This window comes from Syngnathus floridae, chromosome 12 (assembly GCF_059516105.1).
Source record: "Syngnathus floridae isolate MCC-2025c chromosome 12, RoL_Sflo_1.0, whole genome shotgun sequence".
NCBI lineage: Eukaryota > Metazoa > Chordata > Actinopteri > Syngnathiformes > Syngnathidae > Syngnathus > Syngnathus floridae.
Genome location: NC_142424.1, coordinates 13,202,397 through 13,221,531, shown reverse-complemented (window position 1 = coordinate 13,221,531; position 19,135 = coordinate 13,202,397). Strand labels below are relative to the sequence as shown.

The 19,135-nt window shown below is 43.0% G+C and overlaps 1 protein-coding gene across 3 annotated transcripts in view; it reads right to left on the bottom strand.

Moving 5' to 3' along the window:
• Nucleotides 1–509: 509 nt before the first annotated feature.
• derl2 (derlin 2) overlaps nucleotides 510–19,135 on the bottom strand; it is a 31,627-nt gene continuing 13,001 nt past the window's right edge. Inside the window, exons 3-7 of one of the 3 annotated variants that reach the window (XM_088391183.1) lie at nucleotides 10,598–10,671; nucleotides 8,643–8,736; nucleotides 3,526–3,721; nucleotides 3,347–3,437; nucleotides 510–1,090 (exon numbers count right to left, since the gene is read on the bottom strand). In XM_088391183.1, coding sequence (XP_088247309.1) covers nucleotides 982–1,090; nucleotides 3,347–3,437; nucleotides 3,526–3,721; nucleotides 8,643–8,736; nucleotides 10,598–10,671 — 564 coding nt within the window. In that variant the 3' untranslated portion in view covers nucleotides 510–981. Of the gene's footprint in view, nucleotides 1,091–3,346; nucleotides 3,438–3,525; nucleotides 3,722–8,642; nucleotides 8,737–9,205; nucleotides 9,285–10,597; nucleotides 10,672–19,135 lie in introns of those variants that run through there. The other 2 variants (XM_088391184.1, XM_088391185.1) reach the window with 2 other exon arrangements.

Below are 19,135 nucleotides of genomic sequence, written 5' to 3'. Positions count from 1 at the left end.
GATATAAAAGCATGTGAAGTGATCAACTATACTAAAAATAACATGGGAAGTGGTCAACTATACTTGTAAGAGATGTCTTAATGATCAAGTAAAAATTTGTGAAAAAAAACATATATAAGTCGCTCCTGAGTATAAGTTGCCCCCCCACCCAAACTATGAAAAAAACCGCGACTTATAGTCCGGAAATTACGGTACTTTCTCAGCACTTGAGTATGTTTTTGTGATATTTTGATGACCTAGTTTAGCCTAGTTGTTAAAGGTTATAAACTTAACATATAAATATAAATATCAATTAAAGCTCCAGTGTTCATGAAGGGAATGCGATATTAAAACCCCTCACCCCACTGCAGCTGCATGCTAATCGATCTTTGCCTGTGATTATTTCTGTGTTCATTGGTTGAGCAATAGTCTGAATTATTTTTTAATCAGATATTTTGTTAATGCACTTGTCAATCATATTTCAATGTATATGATAGATGAAGAGTGAAGATGATGTTATAATGACCAGATTTTGCATTGTTCAACCAACAAGTAATATTTAATTTAAAAAAGAAAAACAACTACAGACATGACTGTACAACTTGCACAGTACTGTGCGAATGAAAACCAAATAATAAAATGATAGCATCAAAGACAGTCAACCCTAAGTTTGAAATTTACTGTGTTGAACAGATTAGTAAACAGTTCAGCTTTTTGACTTAACCCTTATTGTAAAAATAATTGCAACCATGACCTCATTTGTCCACTGCTAACAGAGAAGAAAAAGAAAACATGACTTTTCCGAGAGAGACTGGCATTGGAAATTGTTAGGATAATTTAAATCGAAAGTGAAAAACTAAACAAAAATAATCATTGGATTTCTCTCTCTTTTAGTTGCTGTTGCATTATCCGCCCATGAATCAAAACAATCTTATCAGTACAACGTCATCACTCTGGTGGAACATTTTTGAAAGATACTGAAAGAACATAACCGAATTATCGTTAACCTCCAAAATGTGGTGGTCCCTCTCCCCAAGCAAACCCTCCTGGGCGATCCTCAGGCAATGGATTGTAATTGGCATCATCGTCAGGTGTGTCAAACAGCATCTTTCTAGTAGTGTGGGGTTAGGTTAGGAGATAAAGATATACATATAAAGCATTATTCTGGACTCAAAGTTTGTTTTGTTAATCACATCCATTTGCCGCTTATCCGGGGTCGGGCCGCAGGGTCAGCAGCTTTAGGAGGGATGCCCAGACTTCCCTCTGCCCAGCCACTTCGTCCAGCTCACCCCGGGGATCTAAAGGCGTTCCCAGGCCAGCCAAGAGACATAGTCTCTCCAGCGCGTCCTGGGTCGTCCCCTGGGTCTCCTGCCAGTGGGACATGCCTGGAACACCTCCCCGGGGAGGCATCCAGGAAGCATCCTGATCAGATGCCTGAGCCACCTCATCTGGCTCCTCTCAACGTGGAGGAGCAGCGGCTTGACTCCGAGTCCCTCCCAGATGACCGAGCTTCTCTATCTCTAAAGGAGAGCCCGGACACCCTGCGGAGGAAACTCATTTCAGCCCCTTGTATCCAAGATCTTGTCCTTTCGGTCACGACCCATAGATCGTGACCATAGCTGAGGGTAGGAGCGTAGATCGACCATTTAAATTTGATTAAAATTAAAATAGATTTAAATTAACCACGATGGACCGGGACAGAGTTCGCATCACAGCAGACGCTGCACCGATCCACTTGTCGATGTCATGCTCCATCCTGCCCTCGCTCGTGGACAAGACTCCAAGATACTTGAACTCCTCCACTTAGGGCAGGATCTCATCCCTGATCCGCAGAGGGCACCCCAGTCTGCCGATCCAGAGGCACTGTCCCTGATGTTCACGCAATGTTGTAGAGGTGTGTCAGCCAAGACAACCCCACAACATCCAGAGCCTTTCAGGACTCCGGGCGGATCTCATCCGGCCCCGGGGCCTCACCTCAGAGGAGCTTTTTAACTACCTCTGCGACTTCAACACCAGAAATTGGAGAGTCCACCACAGATTCTCCAGGCACTGCTTCCGCAACGGAAGGCGTGTGGGTGAGATTGAGGTCTTTGAAGTATTCTCCCCACCAACTCATGACGTTCCGAGTCGAGGTCAGCAACACACCATCTCCACTGTAAACAGTGTTAACGGTGCACTGCTTCCCGCTCCTAAGACGCCGGATGGTGGACCAGAATTTCCTTGAAGCCATCCGGAAGTCATTCTCCATGGCCACGCCGAACTCCCACGCCCGGGTTTTTGCGGCAGCAACCGCTGAGGCCGCGTTCTGCTTGGCTGCCTTCGGAGTTCAACAGGCCAAAACGGCCTGATAGGACTCCTTCAGCATGATGGCATCCCTTACTGCCAGTGTTCACCAGCGGGTTTGGGGGTTGCCGCCATGACAGGCACCGACCACCTTACGGCTACAGCTACGGTTGGCTGCCTCAACGATGGCGGAACGGAACATGGTCCACTCAGACTCAATGCCCCCCACACACCAGCCGGGGGGCAATGAGTATGCCCACACCTGCTCGACACCCCTCACCGTGGGCAAGACCAGAGTGGAAAAGAGTCCTGCCCCTCCCAAGAGGATTTATACCAGAAGCCAAACTGTGTGTGGAGGCAAGTCCGACTATGTCTAATCGGAACTTTTTTGCCTCGCACACAAGCTCGGGCTCCTTTCCTGCCAAAGAGGTGACATTCCATGTCCCCGCATTTAGCCGCCGCCCAGCTCACTTTGCACCCGACCTCTTTGGCCCCTCCCACAGGTGGTGAGCCCGTGGGAAGTTATCAATCACATCAAAGTGTAAAGTTTTTCAGAGAGTGTTCTGTAGAGTTTTGTTTTGCCACTTCACTGTCAAATTTACTTGAATCTACTAGGCCTGATCGTGATCATGATTACTGATAAATCTCAGTTGATTGCAGTGATCAGTGTGTGCATATTTCTCAATCAAGCATGTGCTTGGTTGCAATAAGCATACAGTATTTTTTTTTTTTATTCAATGTTTTACGAGGTAAGCCAATTGAGAACACTTTCTCATTTTACAATGGCGCTAATGCAAGGCTACAGCTGCAAACCGCCATTATACTCAAAGCAGAAGGAGGTGGTCTCATTTGTGACAATAGCCAATCAGAGCTATTTAATTATTTGCTCCTGTTTCGAGTTGCCGGAGTTGTAAATTGCAAACCGCCAGTAAACACCAAAAGACTAACTTAAAAGAAGATAAGTCACTCAACGTTGGTTGTGTGTTGTTGGTTTGGATATAAGCCCAATGTACGAAGCAGTCAGTGCCCACAAAAATAGAACAATTTCTGGTCCTTAAATGGTTTAAAGGTTTTAGCAGCTCACATGATCGATGGAGTCTTCAGCCATCTTCCACCTCCAGGCTGGTTAGGGAAGACGTCTTCCAAGAAGAAGTATACATGACCAACTGCGATACCTGAGAAAGGTAAAAGACATTGAAAGACAATTATTGAGACATCATTCACCACACAGTGTATTGCAGATGATTGTTATAAATATTGTACCTAAAAGATCTATAATGATGGAATTGCCCAGCAGAAGTGAAAATCCCATCAGCACCCAAGGCAGGAAGGGTGCCTGGAAATTCAAAAGGCCAAAGAAATTCATTCGAACATTTGGATTTCGTCGACTCCATATGTACACCAACATTATTGTGAAAGCTTGGCCCAGGAACACCAAACTCACAAAAGTTCCAAATATCTGAAATAATATTCAGGAAGCTGAAAAAATATATTGTTTTATTAACCATGTGTGAAGACTGCAATTAGCATGTGCCAAAACATTAAACTATTTCATACCTAATATTGGTATAGGAGATCATAATCACATTGTGTTTATATACAATGACATGAAACCATTGTCATTTAGTCATTGTAAAGTCATAAAATTCTAAGTTGATGATTATTTGCAAATAACAAAAGTTTATCAGTTTGAAGATAAAATATCTTGTCTTTGTAATGTATTCAAGTACCGTGATTTTTGGACTATAATATGCACCTGAATATAACCCTTGTACATCATAAAAATCAAGAAAAATCCATAGATAACGCGCACCGGACTATAAACAGCAGGGTTCAAAGCTAGATGAGCTAAGAAGCCATCTGGAACAGCTATCCTAGGTAAGGTATATACCGTATTTTCACGTTTATTAGACACGGATAAAAGTCTTAGATTTTCTTCAAAATGTGTGGCACGCCCTATCATGCAGTGCTCCCTATGTGTGTTGTTGTAAGGCGAACATATTAAAGAGCGCCATGAGAACGTTAGAGGGAGAATTGTGGGCGTGGATTTGCAGTATGAATGAATTTAAATTTAGTCTGCACCAGTTTGGTTTCTTATATTTTTTGCGGGAGCTTGAAGCAATGTATAAGGTACCATCTATAAAAGGGGAGATGTTAGAGCAGTGCTTCTCAATAATTTTCTGTGATGCCCCACTAGGGAGAGGAAAACATTTCGCGCCCCACCTCCATGTTATTAACATTAAAGAAAAACGAAATATAAATACAAAAGAAAAATCAACTTATAATACAGAATAACTATTAACATTGTTTTTTAGTCTGAAACAGAACAGAAGATTCAATGTGCATCACTTTGCCTGAAATGAAAAATAAATTATAATTATTTAAACTATAAACATTCTTGACCAACTGCCAATAAAATGATAATAAACATACATAATATTAAATTAAATAGCAATAAATAATATTCAATTCAAAGTAATCAGCAACATTAACTCAGGAGCACAATATATAAAACATTTTAACCTACAAAACAAAAATCAATAAAACAATTTGTGCTCAAAGTGATGCAGCATGACGGAGGCCATATCCACGGCTGCAGGTTGTATCAGCTCTTCTCCAATGGTGTGTTTTTTCCTTGCACTGAGCAATTTGGTACGCTGCAAAGTGGGATGATTGTTGGCAATATTCAGCCCGTTTTCGCTGAAAAACCTCAAGCATCTTATCAGCATGATTGGGGTGCAATGACTTTATAAGTGCCGCCTTAATTTATTTGGCTTCATACTGTCCGCTGCCAACATAGTAAGGCACAGTAAACACATCGGTCTTTCCTTGTCTCCCATCGTAGTCGCACTGAAGCCGAGCGCTACGTACGCTTCGTCATATTTCCTTGTCATAGCTTTTGTGTGACTCTTAATTCTCTTATCTCCGTTTCTCTCCGCCGTTCTTTTCAACCCTGTTCATTTTTCCATGGTGTCCCACTGCACTTTTTATCGCCTGCTCTGTGCTGTGTGTGTTTATGTTCCGTGCGCTCTACACTGTAGAGCAGTGGTTCCCAAAGTGGGCGGTACCGCCCCCCTGGGGGCGGTGGAAGGATCTGGGGGGGCGGTGGAAGGATCTGGGGGGGGCGGTGAGGACGAAGGGGGCGGTAGGGGGGCGGCAGTCTGAAGTCAAAGTCAGAAGTTGAAGGGGGCGACAGTCCGAAGTCTATGTAGTCACTACATAGACAGCACAGACATAAAAGCAAAAACTCAGGTTTGTAATTTCAAGCTTGTAATGTTCAGAATTTTATCGTACAATAAAAAACGCATTCTGGCGGTCAACATCATCTTGAGTTCATGTCAACATGAAATTGGGGACTCGCCAGAACGCGCCGTGCTGTGTTGTGTTGAGTTGGTTAGGGTGGTGCATTCACTGATATATATTGTTACGAATGTACATATATGACTTTGTACCTGTGTGTGCATGTGTGTGTGCATATGTGCGTGTTCGCGCGTGTGTCATTGTGTGGGTGGCGAGGGTGGCGTGCCTTAGATCACATCCGCCACCATTTTCTGTGAGTAAATGGAAGAAAATGTATACGTGAGAGGGTAAACTTGCTTTTCATACCTTCAATGTTGGCATTTTTGTCTTTAAGTAGGCCTATTTATGAAATGCGATAAAATGCTGTATTTTTTTGCAGCATACCAAATCTGGGGGGCGCTAGGAATTCACTGGGGAGCAAAGGGGGCGCTAGCCTGAAAAAGTTTGGGAACCACTGCTGTAGAGCGACTACTCCTTGCACACACTTTACCAGTGATACCGCCACTCCCACCTACTGCAGTTGATGTCTAATTACGCTTTAATCTAGTACAGCCAAAAGAAAAGCATGTTCCCTGGTCTCACACGCGCCCCCCTTGGTATCGCACCGCACCCCCCACCACTATTTGAGAAGCACTGTGTTAGAGGAAGTGGAAAACCCCCCGCTCCCACATACAATGGTATACCCCAGCGGGACTGCTGTGTTGTGTTAAGTCATGACGCACGGGCGTCGGTTCAATACATTCACACACTTGAGCACTCGCTATCGTCCTCTGTCTCATTATTACCGTATTTTTCGAACTAAAAGTCACTCCAGAATATACATCGCATCAGCCATAAAATGCACAATAAAGTGAAAAAAAACATATACGTACAAGCCGCTCCGGAGTATAAGTCGCATTTTGGAGGAAATTTATTCGACAAAATCCAACACCAAGAACAGACATGAATGAGCAATAACAGGCTAAACGATACGGTATGCTAACGTGACATAAACACAAACGAGAAGCTGAGAACGGGCGTGATCTAACAATAACAGTTATTCAAATAACTATAACATAAATAAAACCTTCATCAAACCAACAGTGTTACTCCAAATCATTAAATCCATCTATCGAGTTGGTCCTTCTTTATGTAAATAAGTCCGACGTCAGCGGCGCGTTGCAGTTCAACTTTTTCTGGAGGCCCATATAACAATATATAAACCATGTATGAAATAACAATAATATAAACAACAATTTTATCGAACCATCCGTGTCACTCCAAATCAATAAATCCATCAGAATCTTCGTCTTCCGTGTCACTTGGGGGAAAAAAAAAAAAAACACAGCTGTTGACGCCGGAAAGACTAAGTGCGCCACGGATGTCAGATGAGATACTATATCAAATAAATGTAATATAAACAACAATTTTATCGAACCATCCGTGTCACTCCAAATCAATAAATTCATCAGAATCTTTGTCTTCCATGTCACTTAAAAAAAAAAAAAAAAAAACACAGATGTTGACACCGGAACTACGTGAGCCGCTGACGTCAGACTAGATACATCAAATAAATGTAATAGAAACAAAAATTTTAACGAACCATCCGGGTCACTCCAAATCATTAAAGTCTCCAGAATATTCATCCTCTGTGTCAAAAAAAAAAAGAAAAAAGAAAAAAACAGCTGTCGATTCTGGACCTAGGTGCGCGCTGACATCAGCCTTGTTGTCAGTTGGCAGCTCCAATTATTCCATAGATCTACGTATATAACTATATTGTAGCGTTACCAAAGTACCAGGCAAGACTTGGGTTTGATAACCGGCTCTTTATTTCACAAATTAAGAGCTCAACATGTGAGCCAACACACACAAGCGTCCTGGATCGCTCTTTGATCAACTGTGAAGTGATCAACTATACTAGTAAGTAAGTAACGTGTTAATGATCAAGTAAAAATTTGTGAAAAAATTCACATACGTATAAGTCGCTCCTGCGTATGTCGCCCCCCCCCACCCAAAGTATGGAAAAAAACGGGACTTATAGTCCGAAAAATACGGTACCTATACATATACACACAAATATATGTAAGGGGACCAGGTAGTTTTTTCCACGCACCACCATCGCTGTTGATCTGTGACTATGCGTGCCCATCTCACAGCTGATGTGAAAAAACAAGCGAAGCAAATGATCGCCGAGCTTGCTAACATGTCTGCTGGCACTGTTGTTCGAGCTTTCGTAAAAGCCGGCATCATATCCGAGGAGCCACACGGCACGGAAAGTGACTCTGACAGTGAAGAAAGTGAACCTGGCATGTCAGTTGGAGATTTAGCGCTGCTGTTCAATTCGGAAACAGGATGAGGACTTTGATGGGTTTAATGATGACCATTACCAGTAATAAAAATGTGAATACCAAACTCAGTTTTGCTCCCGCTTTACTTTTAAATACGCACACTTGTATGCTTGTGTGTGTTGTTGTTGTTGTTGTTGCGTGGATTTGCAGTGCGCCTCGTGTGTGTGTGTGTGTGTGTGTGTGTGTGTGTGTGTGTGTGTGTGTGTGTGTGTGTGTGTGTGTGTGTGCTGTCGTCACAGCCGATGTGAAAAAACAATTGAAGCAATGAACGCCGAGCTTACTGTCATTCCGGGAGGCACGACAAAGGAACTCCAACCGCTGGACATCGGTGTGAACCGGCCATTCAAAGTAAACATGTAAAACAAGTAAAGCTAACATGTCTGCTGGGGGGGTGTAAGGCGGACGTAGTTGAGAGCGCCATGAGAACGTTAAAGGGCTAAGTGTGGGCGTGGGTTGTATATATAAAACTCGCGCCCTATGAGCCGTTGCGCCCTATGTGTGTTAAACACAGTCATGGCACACAACTGAGACTGCGCCTTTTATTACAGTGCGCCTTTTGAACGTGAAAATACGGTAATAAGAGCTTCATTTTAGAAATGCAGTACCACTTGGTGATTACGTTTTGAAAGTCATTAATGGTTAACATAAAGATAAAAAAGCTACACATAAAAATAAGTACATTTACATTTGTAAAATAAACTGAATTGACCTGTAGAAAAAGGTTGCCCGTCCAAACTTCAATGAAAAGGATACAGTCATCAGAAATCCACCAAAGAGGAACATGAAAACAAAGTCACCTGTTCGCCCCCTGAAAGAACCCTCCTCCAGCATACGACAGTATCTGTATCTAAAAATAAATTGTTAAGGAAGTGGATGACATTTCTTAACAATCTCAAAAGATGCAGAAAAAAATTGTAAGGTTGGTGATGGCTTACTCCCTTCCGTTAATTGTAGTAATTATTTTGTGTTGGTTTTGTATCAAGTTAACATATTTTGGACTGTTTTCAGCGTTTTGGCCGTGACACTTGTCAGAGAATATTGTCACTTTTTGTGTGCAACTGTTATTTGGCAGACTATTTACAACAGCACAGATCAAGAACACCAAATGCCGGTGATAGAAAAATTCTTTGTTTACATTCAAATTTGAAGTCTGGCACCAAATACAAATTAAGCAGTCCTCTACAGTAAACTGTAAGGTAAATTTTTAAAGTTTTTTGTTGTAACTATTTGGGTTTCAGAAAAAAAATTCAGAATTTCATCTTTTATCCATCCATCCATCCATCCATCCATCCATCCATCCATCCATCCATCAGTACCGCTTGTTCCCACGGATGTCACGGGCGTGCTGGAGCCTATCACAGACGTCATTGGGCAGCAGGCGGTGGACACCCTGAACTGGTTGCCAGCCAATCCCAGGGCACACAGAGACAAATCACTATCAATCTACAATTTGAAGTGCTCAATCGGACTACCAAGCATATTTTTGGGACATGGGAGGAAACTGGAGTACCCGGAGAACACCCTCGCAGGCACGGGGAGAACATTCAAACTCCACACAGGAAGCGCAACCTCTGAATGTGAGGCGGACGTGCTAACCAGTGTGCCCACGAGCCGCCCTGCGCCTTTTATTTCAGGGATGTTTTTTTACTTTTAGATGTGTTAAAGAACTCAGACAGAGCGCCTCCTCATTTGAACCCACCCAATTTTCAAGTGAGCAATATTAGTGGAAGACCGAGGCGATCGCTCTAAGATTGCAAGGGAAGCTCAACTTCCCCTAAAATGTCAAACAATAAATGATCAAATATATACTGTTGTGTGTACATGTCATTGACTAAATATGCGCTACAACGCGGTCGACCTTTGTTTTCCTCTCACTCATTCCCGCAGCTTCACAGTGCTTTAAACAGTGTACCACAGGTGTCAAACTCTAGTCCTCAGGGGTCGCATTCCTGCATGTTTTTTAAGTTTCTCCGTGCTTTCCTGAGTTTCCTCTGTGTACTCCTGTTTCCTAAGACACGCATAGTAAGCCAATTGACCACGGGCTTGATGATTGCACAAATTTCCTACTTAGTTAATAGACGTGTGTATTGCGCATCAAGCGCACACATTATTCTATTCTCATTTTTCGTCAGTCTGTGGTTTCACATTTTTCAGATGCACACATATTTGTGATTTCCACGTTTTTCAAATCCACAAATACTGTATATAGTACGCAACTTTCATGTGTATTTTATTGTTGTGTGCATTTATCATGACTTATTTGTAAATATTCAATTCTGTGTGCAGTGTGGAATGTGTGTTAATGGGTCACGTGCATTTCTTTTTGACACAAACATCATGCCATTTCAAGACACACACACGCCTCAGATATTTATGTGTAATAAGCTATGCTTCTTCTGTTTACAAGTAGGCGGTGTTGCAGTCTCCACTGAACAGGAACGGGCCATCTCCTGTTTCTCATTTAAAAATTGTAATTGAAAAATGTAAAATAAGCCTATTCTTATTATTATTTCTTAATCTTTTTGCCTGTGGTTTCACTTCTAATTGATGCCCAACCCTAAGTATGTGTGATTGGCTCATGACCAGTTCTGGGTGTATCAACCACTTGCTGGGATAGGCTCCATTATGCCCGCAACCCTAGCGAAGATGATTCAGAAAATGGATATTGTGCATCTGAATGGAGTTGGACTGAAAATTGAGAAGGATACAAAAATATCATATTGAACAGAAAATTGAAGCCAACCGGACCAAAAAATAGAAAGTTTGTTATTAGTCGCCATACCTAAAAAAAAAAGGAAGAAAAATGAGATTATGCAGCACCCACAACACATTGCGAACATTTCATAGAGTTTTTCAAGTGAGAATTTTTTCAAGTCTTTAGAGTTGGTAAACAGTATAATATATTTGACTGACTGACTGAGTACTTTCTGCACGACAAGGCGCACTGGATTATAAGGCGCACCTTCAATGAATGTTTTATTTTAGAATTTTTTTCATATATAGGGCGGATTAAAAGGCATATAGAATAGAAGCTACTGCATCAAACTGGGGTTGACTAGGTTTGCGGTATGCATCCACTTGATGGAGCTGTGCTAAAGGGAATGTCAACCCAGTCAATGAGGTAAAAAAAGGTCCAACTCCCGTTCCGTATGAAAGTGATACGGTTTGGCTTCTTACTTAGTCCAGCAACCCCACAAATTTTTGATGGTCATAAACTTTCTGTAGTTTAAAAGAAAAAAGCAAGCGTGTGCGTTGATGAGCTTGTTAGCTTTGGTGCCAGGTTTGGGTATGCGCAGCCAAACCGCTGCGGTGAGGGGGTGTGGTCACTATCTATTGCACATGTGCGATTTACTGTGAATGCCTCCCGACAGGCTTACCTGTATGTCAATCAAGCAATGGGATGAAAGTGATACGGTTTGGCTTTTTCAGGGATGAGAATGGCAAATGTGAAAAAACACTGAAAAGTAGCCGGGGGTCTGGAGGGCCGACATGGTGAAAACTTTTGCCGAGTAGGCCCTAGATCAAACCTGGGCAAATTACGGCCCGCGGGCCACATCCGGCCCTTTGTGCGTCCCTGTCCGGCCTGCATGAGGCCAATCGTAATTTAAAAAAAAAAAAAAAATTAGTCTCGTGCATACAATACAACTGTTTTGCTTTTATTTTGAAAGGCGTCGCACTTCCGTATAGCGTACGTGTATGTGAGCTGTGCGTGAAGGTGAACAGTGCGAAGTAATGCTGCCCGAGAAACGTGTGCTGACCCTCAGAAAAGAAAAGTTGACAAGGAGCGCTGTGTTTTCAACAAGACATGGACTGCCAAGTATTTCTTTACAGAAATGAAAGGTAAAGCCATGTGCCTGATTTGTGGTACACAGGTCGCTGTGTTTAAAGAATATAATTTGAGTCGCCACTACACGACCAAGCATGAGAAAAAATACATCTGTCTGATAAACAGGGCGCATCTGAGGCTGATGCGTTGCTAGCAAAACTGCAAGCCCACAAGGACTTTTTATCAAACTTCACACCCAGAGATGGAGCGGCTTTGTCATTTGAGGAAAAGTTAAAGAAGTTAAGAATAAATTGTACTGATTAATAATTGTTTTTTTATTTGACCTTTACACCACAATTTCACATAGCTTAATATAAATATAAACAGAATAATTGTATTCTTCTAATTACCAGTACCAACCATTTAAAATAAATAATTTAGTGCATTTTACAATGGAAGAAAATTGAGCAGGTTTAAGTTATCGTAGGTGTGGCCCTTTGACACGACTCAGGTTTTTCATGTGGCCCCTTGTAAAATTAATTGCCCACCTCTGCCCTAGGTCTATCTAACTAAATAACTTTTCTACAAGTGATGAAAACCCAATCGCAAATTTACACTGTGGTGGTGTAAAAACACTAGTTCGCTGCGCGAGTTAACAAGTGGAAATGATGTGACGAAAGTCGCGCCAAAATGCTGCGGAATATGAGGCGGATGTTATCGCATCACTGCTGCCAGTGAGTTAAGTTTGCAGAGGAAAGCCGATTTCCGTACTCACAGCTTAACTAATTTTGACTTAAGATGTGCCAAAAGATGCCGGAAAAACACGGAAATCCGTGGAACCGCGGAAAATTTTCATCCCTGCTTCTTACTTGGTCCAGCAACCCCACTAATTTTTGATGGTCATAAACTTTCTTTAGTTTAAAAGAAAAAAGCGAGTGCGTGCGTTGATATGTAATGCGTTGATTAGCATGTTAGCTTTGGTGCCGGTGTATGCGCAGCCAAACTGCTGCAGTGAGGTGGTGTAGTCACTGTCTATTGCGCATGTGCGGTTCACTGTGATTGCCTCGCAACAGGCTTATATGTATGTCAATCAAGCGATGGGATGGAGGATTCTAGCCTATACAATTTTCTTTCTTTTTTTTTTTTAAACGTCATGCGATCAACCAGTAGTGGCTTACTTTGGTAATGCTGAAAGCGATGCGACCTTTTAATTTGCTAGTCGTACTGAAACGTTTTAGAAGAGCGCTGTACACAACCAGTATGGACCAACAAATTCATCAATTGATCCATATATAAGGCGCTCTGCATTATAAGGTGCACTGATTTTTGAGTAAATTATAAGCTTTTAAGTGTGCCCTATAGTGCGGAAAATACAGTGTACACACACACATACATATACACATATATATATATATATATATATATATATACACACATATGTACACATATATACATATATACACGTATATATATACACATATATATATATATATATATATATATATATATATATATATATATATACACATGTATATATACACACACATATATATATACACATATATATATATACACACACATATATATATATATATACACACACACACACATATATATATATATATATACACACATATATACAGTGGGGGAAATAAGTATTTGACCCCTTGCTGATTTTGCAGGTTTGCCCACTTACAAAGAATGCAACGATCTATAATTTTAATCATATGTACATTCTAACAGTGAAAGACGGAATCCCAAAGAAAATTCCAGATAATCACATCATAAGAATTTATAAAAATTGATAACCGTCTGTATTTGAACCCCTGGACAAACAGGATGTTGATATTTTGTAGAAAAGCCATTATTGGCCAGCACAGATGTCAAACGGTTTTTATAGTTGGTGACAAGCTTTGTGCACATTTCGCCAGGGATGTTGGCCCACTCCTCCCGGCAGACAGCCTCCAAATCATTCAGGTTCCGAGGTTGTCGCCTGGCAACTCGAATTTTAAGCTCCCTCCAAAGATTTTCAATTGGATTCAGGTCTGGAGACTGGCTAGGCCACTCCAGAACCTTGATGTGCTTCTTCTTCAGCCACTCTTTTGTTGCTTTGGCGGTGTGCTTAGGATCGTTGTCGTGCTGAAACACCCATCCTCGACCGATCTTCAGCTCTCTCACTGAGGGAAGGAGATGTTGGTCCAGAATTCTACGATACATGGCCCCGTCCATCCTCCCCTCAATACGATGGAGTTGTCCCGTCCCCTTGGCTGAAAAGCACCCCCAAAGCATGATGTTGCCACCACCATGCTTGACGGTGGGGATGGTGTTCTTTGGGTTGTACTCGGTGTTCTTTGCCCTCCATACACGACGAGTTGAGTTGAGGCCAAAAAGTTCTATTTTGGTCTCATCTGACCACATCACCTTATTCCAGGCCTCTTCTGAGTCGTCCAGGTGCATCTGCTAACGTTAACTGCCGTGTAGGTCCACCTCCCGCTCCCTTAGATCTGCTCAACTGCTGGAACTCCTGGTGCTCCGTTGCATGGTGTTTCTGGAGATGCTTAATTAAATTGGTAGTACTATAACTGGCAGTACTACCACCACCCCTGGCAACATTAGCTTTGCAGACATTACAAACTGGCGTCGAACTAGTTGGCGTGTTCAGTTTAAAGTACCTCCACACAGCTGACTCTTTCGTTCGCTCCATGTTTGCGTTTGTTTAGAAAACTCTCGCGGCATGCGGCACATGTGCTGCTGACGTATGACGTAGCCCACGTCCCAATAGATTAAGGAAAGGATCGGCTCACAGATCGGCTGCATTTTCCGATCCATCTATTTTGTTGATATCGGGGCCGATATCCGATCCAGATATCGGATCAGTGCATCTCTAATATATACACACACACATATATACACACACACATATATACACACACAAACACACACACTTATATATACAGTGCCTTGCGAAAGTATTCGGCCCCCTTGAACCTTTCAACATTTCGCCACATTTCAGGCTTCAAACATAAAAATATAAAATTTTAATTTTTTGTCAAGAATCAACAAGTGGGACACAATCGTGAAGTGGAACGAAATTTATTGGATAATTTAAACTTTTTTAACAAATAAAAAACTGAAAAGTGGGGCGTGCAATATTATTCGGCCCCTTTACTTTCAGTGCAGCAAACTCACTCCAGAAGTTCAGTGAGGATCTTTGAATGATCCAATGTTGTCCTAAATGACTGATGATGATAAATATAATGCTCCTGTGTGTAATCAAGTCTCCGTATAAATGCACCTGCTCTTTGGTAGTCTCAGGGTTCTGTTTAAAGCGCAGAGAGAACCATGTATATAGTATGTATGCCAGGGCTGTGGACTCGGACTCGGGGACTCGGACTCTGTCATTTTTGCCGGACTCGGACTCGGTGCTGATTTTGACCGAGTCCACCGAGTCCGACAATAAAAAAAATACGTTCAATTTTATTTTCATCATGCTGCTGAGAATGCGCGTAGGAATACTGTCCACAGCCCTGCTTACGATCAATGCGGCCACGTTGAGTTGCACTTAGGCTAATGTTTACATTATGTACCAATGTCAAGGACGATTATCTCACCCAGCTTATATCATTGATGTGTTTCGATAGTTGTGGGGTCGTCACTAATTATTTGTGTTTAGATAAATGTCTGAGCTCTAATGGTGTAATTAATGATTAAAAAAATATTATCTTACATGTCCTGTGTTTCAGAATGGTTATTTAATTGGGCGAGAGTGTGTGTTTTCAAGCGTTTTGCCTCATGCCAATGGCACTCAGGGCTAAGGGTGGGCTTCAATGACTATTTTTGTAAAGCCACGCATTTAATACCATGTCAAATAATATATTAGAGTGTAGGTTATGTTCCAATGTATCCACTTCTATCGGTTAAATTGTCAACAAACAAGCTAAAATGGCTGCGAGTAGCTCCGAAGCTAATGTCTCTTCAGTAGTCTCCCCGCATGCTCTATCCATGAGTTCACTTGTTGCTGAACTGGATAAAAAACGTATTTCACTGAAGGACGACATGACAGCATCACTGGAGACATTTCGTGAGGCAGTGAATAGCTTTAATGGCTGCCTCGTAGCGACAGACACTTTGGAAAGATGAAAAGTTTCTAGTTCTTTTCTTCCGCCAATCAAGTTGCTTCGAGTTGTTACCCCCTGCCATTTTGGTATTTTCTCATTATTTTCACCCATTCCATTCACATTAGTATCCCAATGCTGCTATCACAGAACAATCTTACAAGAGATACAAGAGAAAGTTGCTTTAATCCATCCATTTTCTGAACCGCTTAGTCCCCACGGGGGTCGCGGGCGTGCTGGAGCCTTTCCCAGCCGTCATCGGGCAGTAGGCGGGGTACACCCTGAACCGGTTCCCAGCCAATCGCAGGGCACACAGAGACAGACAACCATTCGCACTTACACTCACACCTAGGGACAATTTGGAGTCTTCAATCGGCCTACCAAGCATGTTTTTGGAAAGTGGGAGGAAACAGGAGTGCCCGGAGAAAACCCGCGCGGGCCTGGGGAGAACATGCAAATTCCACACAGGGAGGGCCGGAGGTGGATTCGAACCCGCACCCTCCTAACTGTGAGGCGGACGTGCTACCCAGTGCCCCACCGAGCCGCCAGTTGCTTTAATTCTTTCCTTTAATGAATTGAAACAAAAACATAACTGTGGTTCAGAATGTGCAAGCACAGTCTGCTGTAGGCGCCAGACTGAGGTAATGAATCAAAGGATGTACAAATGAAGTGCAAAACATTTAAAGTAACATGATATTTGCTTTAACTAACTTTTCATTTTTAATGAATGTATTATTTCTTGTTTGCCCAAATAACCAGAATACGTTTGGAATTTTGGGCATACAAGTGCAACGGTAAAGGTGCAAAGCCCAAATAAATTACGAAAACAATAAAAACAATCTGATTAAGAGTAATTTGTGGTTCAACACCAAATTTCTGAATGCTCTCACAGGATGATGCCGTTTTGTTGTTTGACAAGAAAAGGCTAGCAGGAGCTGCTCATCGCGCGACATGATTTTCATCGCCATGTGACTGTTTGTGACTGGGGTATGCAAATCCTTTTCCCCCCACCTATTTAAGCCACGTTTAGTGTGATGAGCGGGGTTTTGTTTTAAAGTCTAGGAAGAGAAAACGTGGCATCCTGTGAACCGCTTACCTGCCTAACTGTTTAAAACAATTTATGGTCCCAAAATGCATGCATTCACAAAAATGGAGCAAAAATGCGCAACGTTCAGTTCACGATCGTACAAAATATGAACTTTTGTTCAATGAACGCGTTCAGGCATAACACTGCCTGTTAAATATGGCCTGGATCTCCACTAGACACACACATAGGGCCGAGTTGCGCATGTACGTCTCAGAATGGAAACACCAAATAATCGTTTGTCCTTGATTATATGAATTTTGAGATTGTCTGAAGCCAAGATCGTGATCATGATTAAAATTTGAATAATTGAGCAGCCCTAATTCAAAGTCAAAGACATTTCAAACTCAAACAGCAAAATCCTTTATCAGTGCGTTAAACGCTAAAAACAAATGTCTAAATAATGATGGCTGTCTGACAAGCAATAAAAGCTGACATACAAGAAAAATTATGTGTATGAAATCACATTGCTATTTTACTTCATTACCATCACTGGTCCATCTGCATGGTCACCTATCTTACAACAAATGGTTGGGATGTTAGATCTTAAATATTCAAAGAGAGTTTATACTGCCCAAATGCTGAAGTAATAATAATAACAGTAATGTAGTACATACACAAGATGATCAGTAAAGTGCAATTTTTTTTAATATTTCACGATAAATTGTTTTACTGTTTCAAAATATTAAAAATGTATTTTCTATGGTGTGAAAGATTCCATTCATCCATCCATTTTCTTCTGCTTACCCAGGGTCGGGTCGCGGGGGCAGCAGCTTTAGGAGGGACTCCCAGACTTCCCTCTCCCCAGCCACTTCATCCAGCTCATCCCGGCATTCCCAGGCCAGCCAAGAGACATAGTCTCTCCAGCGCATCCTGGGTCGTCCACGGGGTCTCCTACCGGTGGGACATGCCCGGAACACCTCCCCAGGGAGGCGTCCAGGAGGCATCCTGATGAGAGCCACCTCATCTGGCTCCTCTCAACGAGGAGGAGCAGCGGCTCTACTCCAAGTCCCTCCCGGATGACCGAGCTTCTAACCTTATCTCTAAGGGAGAGCCCAGACACCCTGCGGATCATTTCGGCCGTTTGAATACGGGATCTCATTCTTTCGGTCACGACCCAGAGCTCTTGACCATAGGTGAGGGTAGAGCGTAAATCAACCGGCAAATTGAGAGCTTTGCCTTTTGGCTCAGCTCTCTCTTCACCACGACGGACCGGTACAGAGTCCGCATTACTGCAGACGCTGCACCAATCCGCCTGTCAATCTCGTGCTCAAGACCCCAAGATACTTGACCTCCTCCACTTGGGGCAGGATCTCATCCCCGATCCGGAGAGGGCATTCCACACTTTTCCGACCGAGGACCATGGACTTGGATTTGGAGGTGCTGACCCTCATCCCGGCTGCGAACTGCTCCAGTGAGAGCTGGAGATCATGGCTTGAAGAAGCCAACAGCACCACGTCGTCTGCAAAAAGCAGAGACGCGATGCTGAGGTCCCCAAACCGGACACCCTCAACGCCTCGGCTGCGCCTAGAAATTCCGTCCATAAGAATTATGAGCAGAATCGATGACAAAGGGCAGCCTTGGCGGAGTCCAACCCTCACTGGGAACGATTCCGACTTACTGCCGGGAATGCGGACCAAACTCTGGCATCGGTGATACAGGGACCGAACCGCCCTTATCAGTTGGGTGGGCACCCCGTACTCCCGAAGCACCCTCCACAGAACTTCCCGATGGAAACGGTCGAATGCCTTCTTCAAATCCACAAAACACATGTGGACTGGTTGAACGAACTCCCATGCCCCCTCGAGGGTCCTGCCGAGAGTGTCCACTGTTCCACGGCCAAGACGAAAGCCACACTGAATCCGAAGTTCCCCTGAACAGACCTTACCAGGGAGGCTGAGGAGTGTGATTCCACTGACACACCCTCCGGTTCCCCTTCTTAAAGAGGGAAACCACCACCCCGGTCTGCCAATCCAGAGGCACCGTCCCCGATGTCCACGCAATGTTGTAGAGGTGTGTCAGCCATGACAGCCCCACAACATCCAGAGCCTTTAAGAACTCCGGGCGGATCTCATCCACCCCTGGGGCCTTGCCCCCGAGTAGTTTTTTAAACTACCTCAGTGACTTGAACCCCAGAGATTGGAGAGTCCGCCTCGGAGTCTCCAGGCTCTGCTTCCACAATGGAAGGCGTGTAAGTAGAATTGAGGAGGTCTTCGAAGTATTCTCCCCACTGACTCACGACATCCCGAGTCGAGGTCAGCAGCACCCCATCTCCACTGTA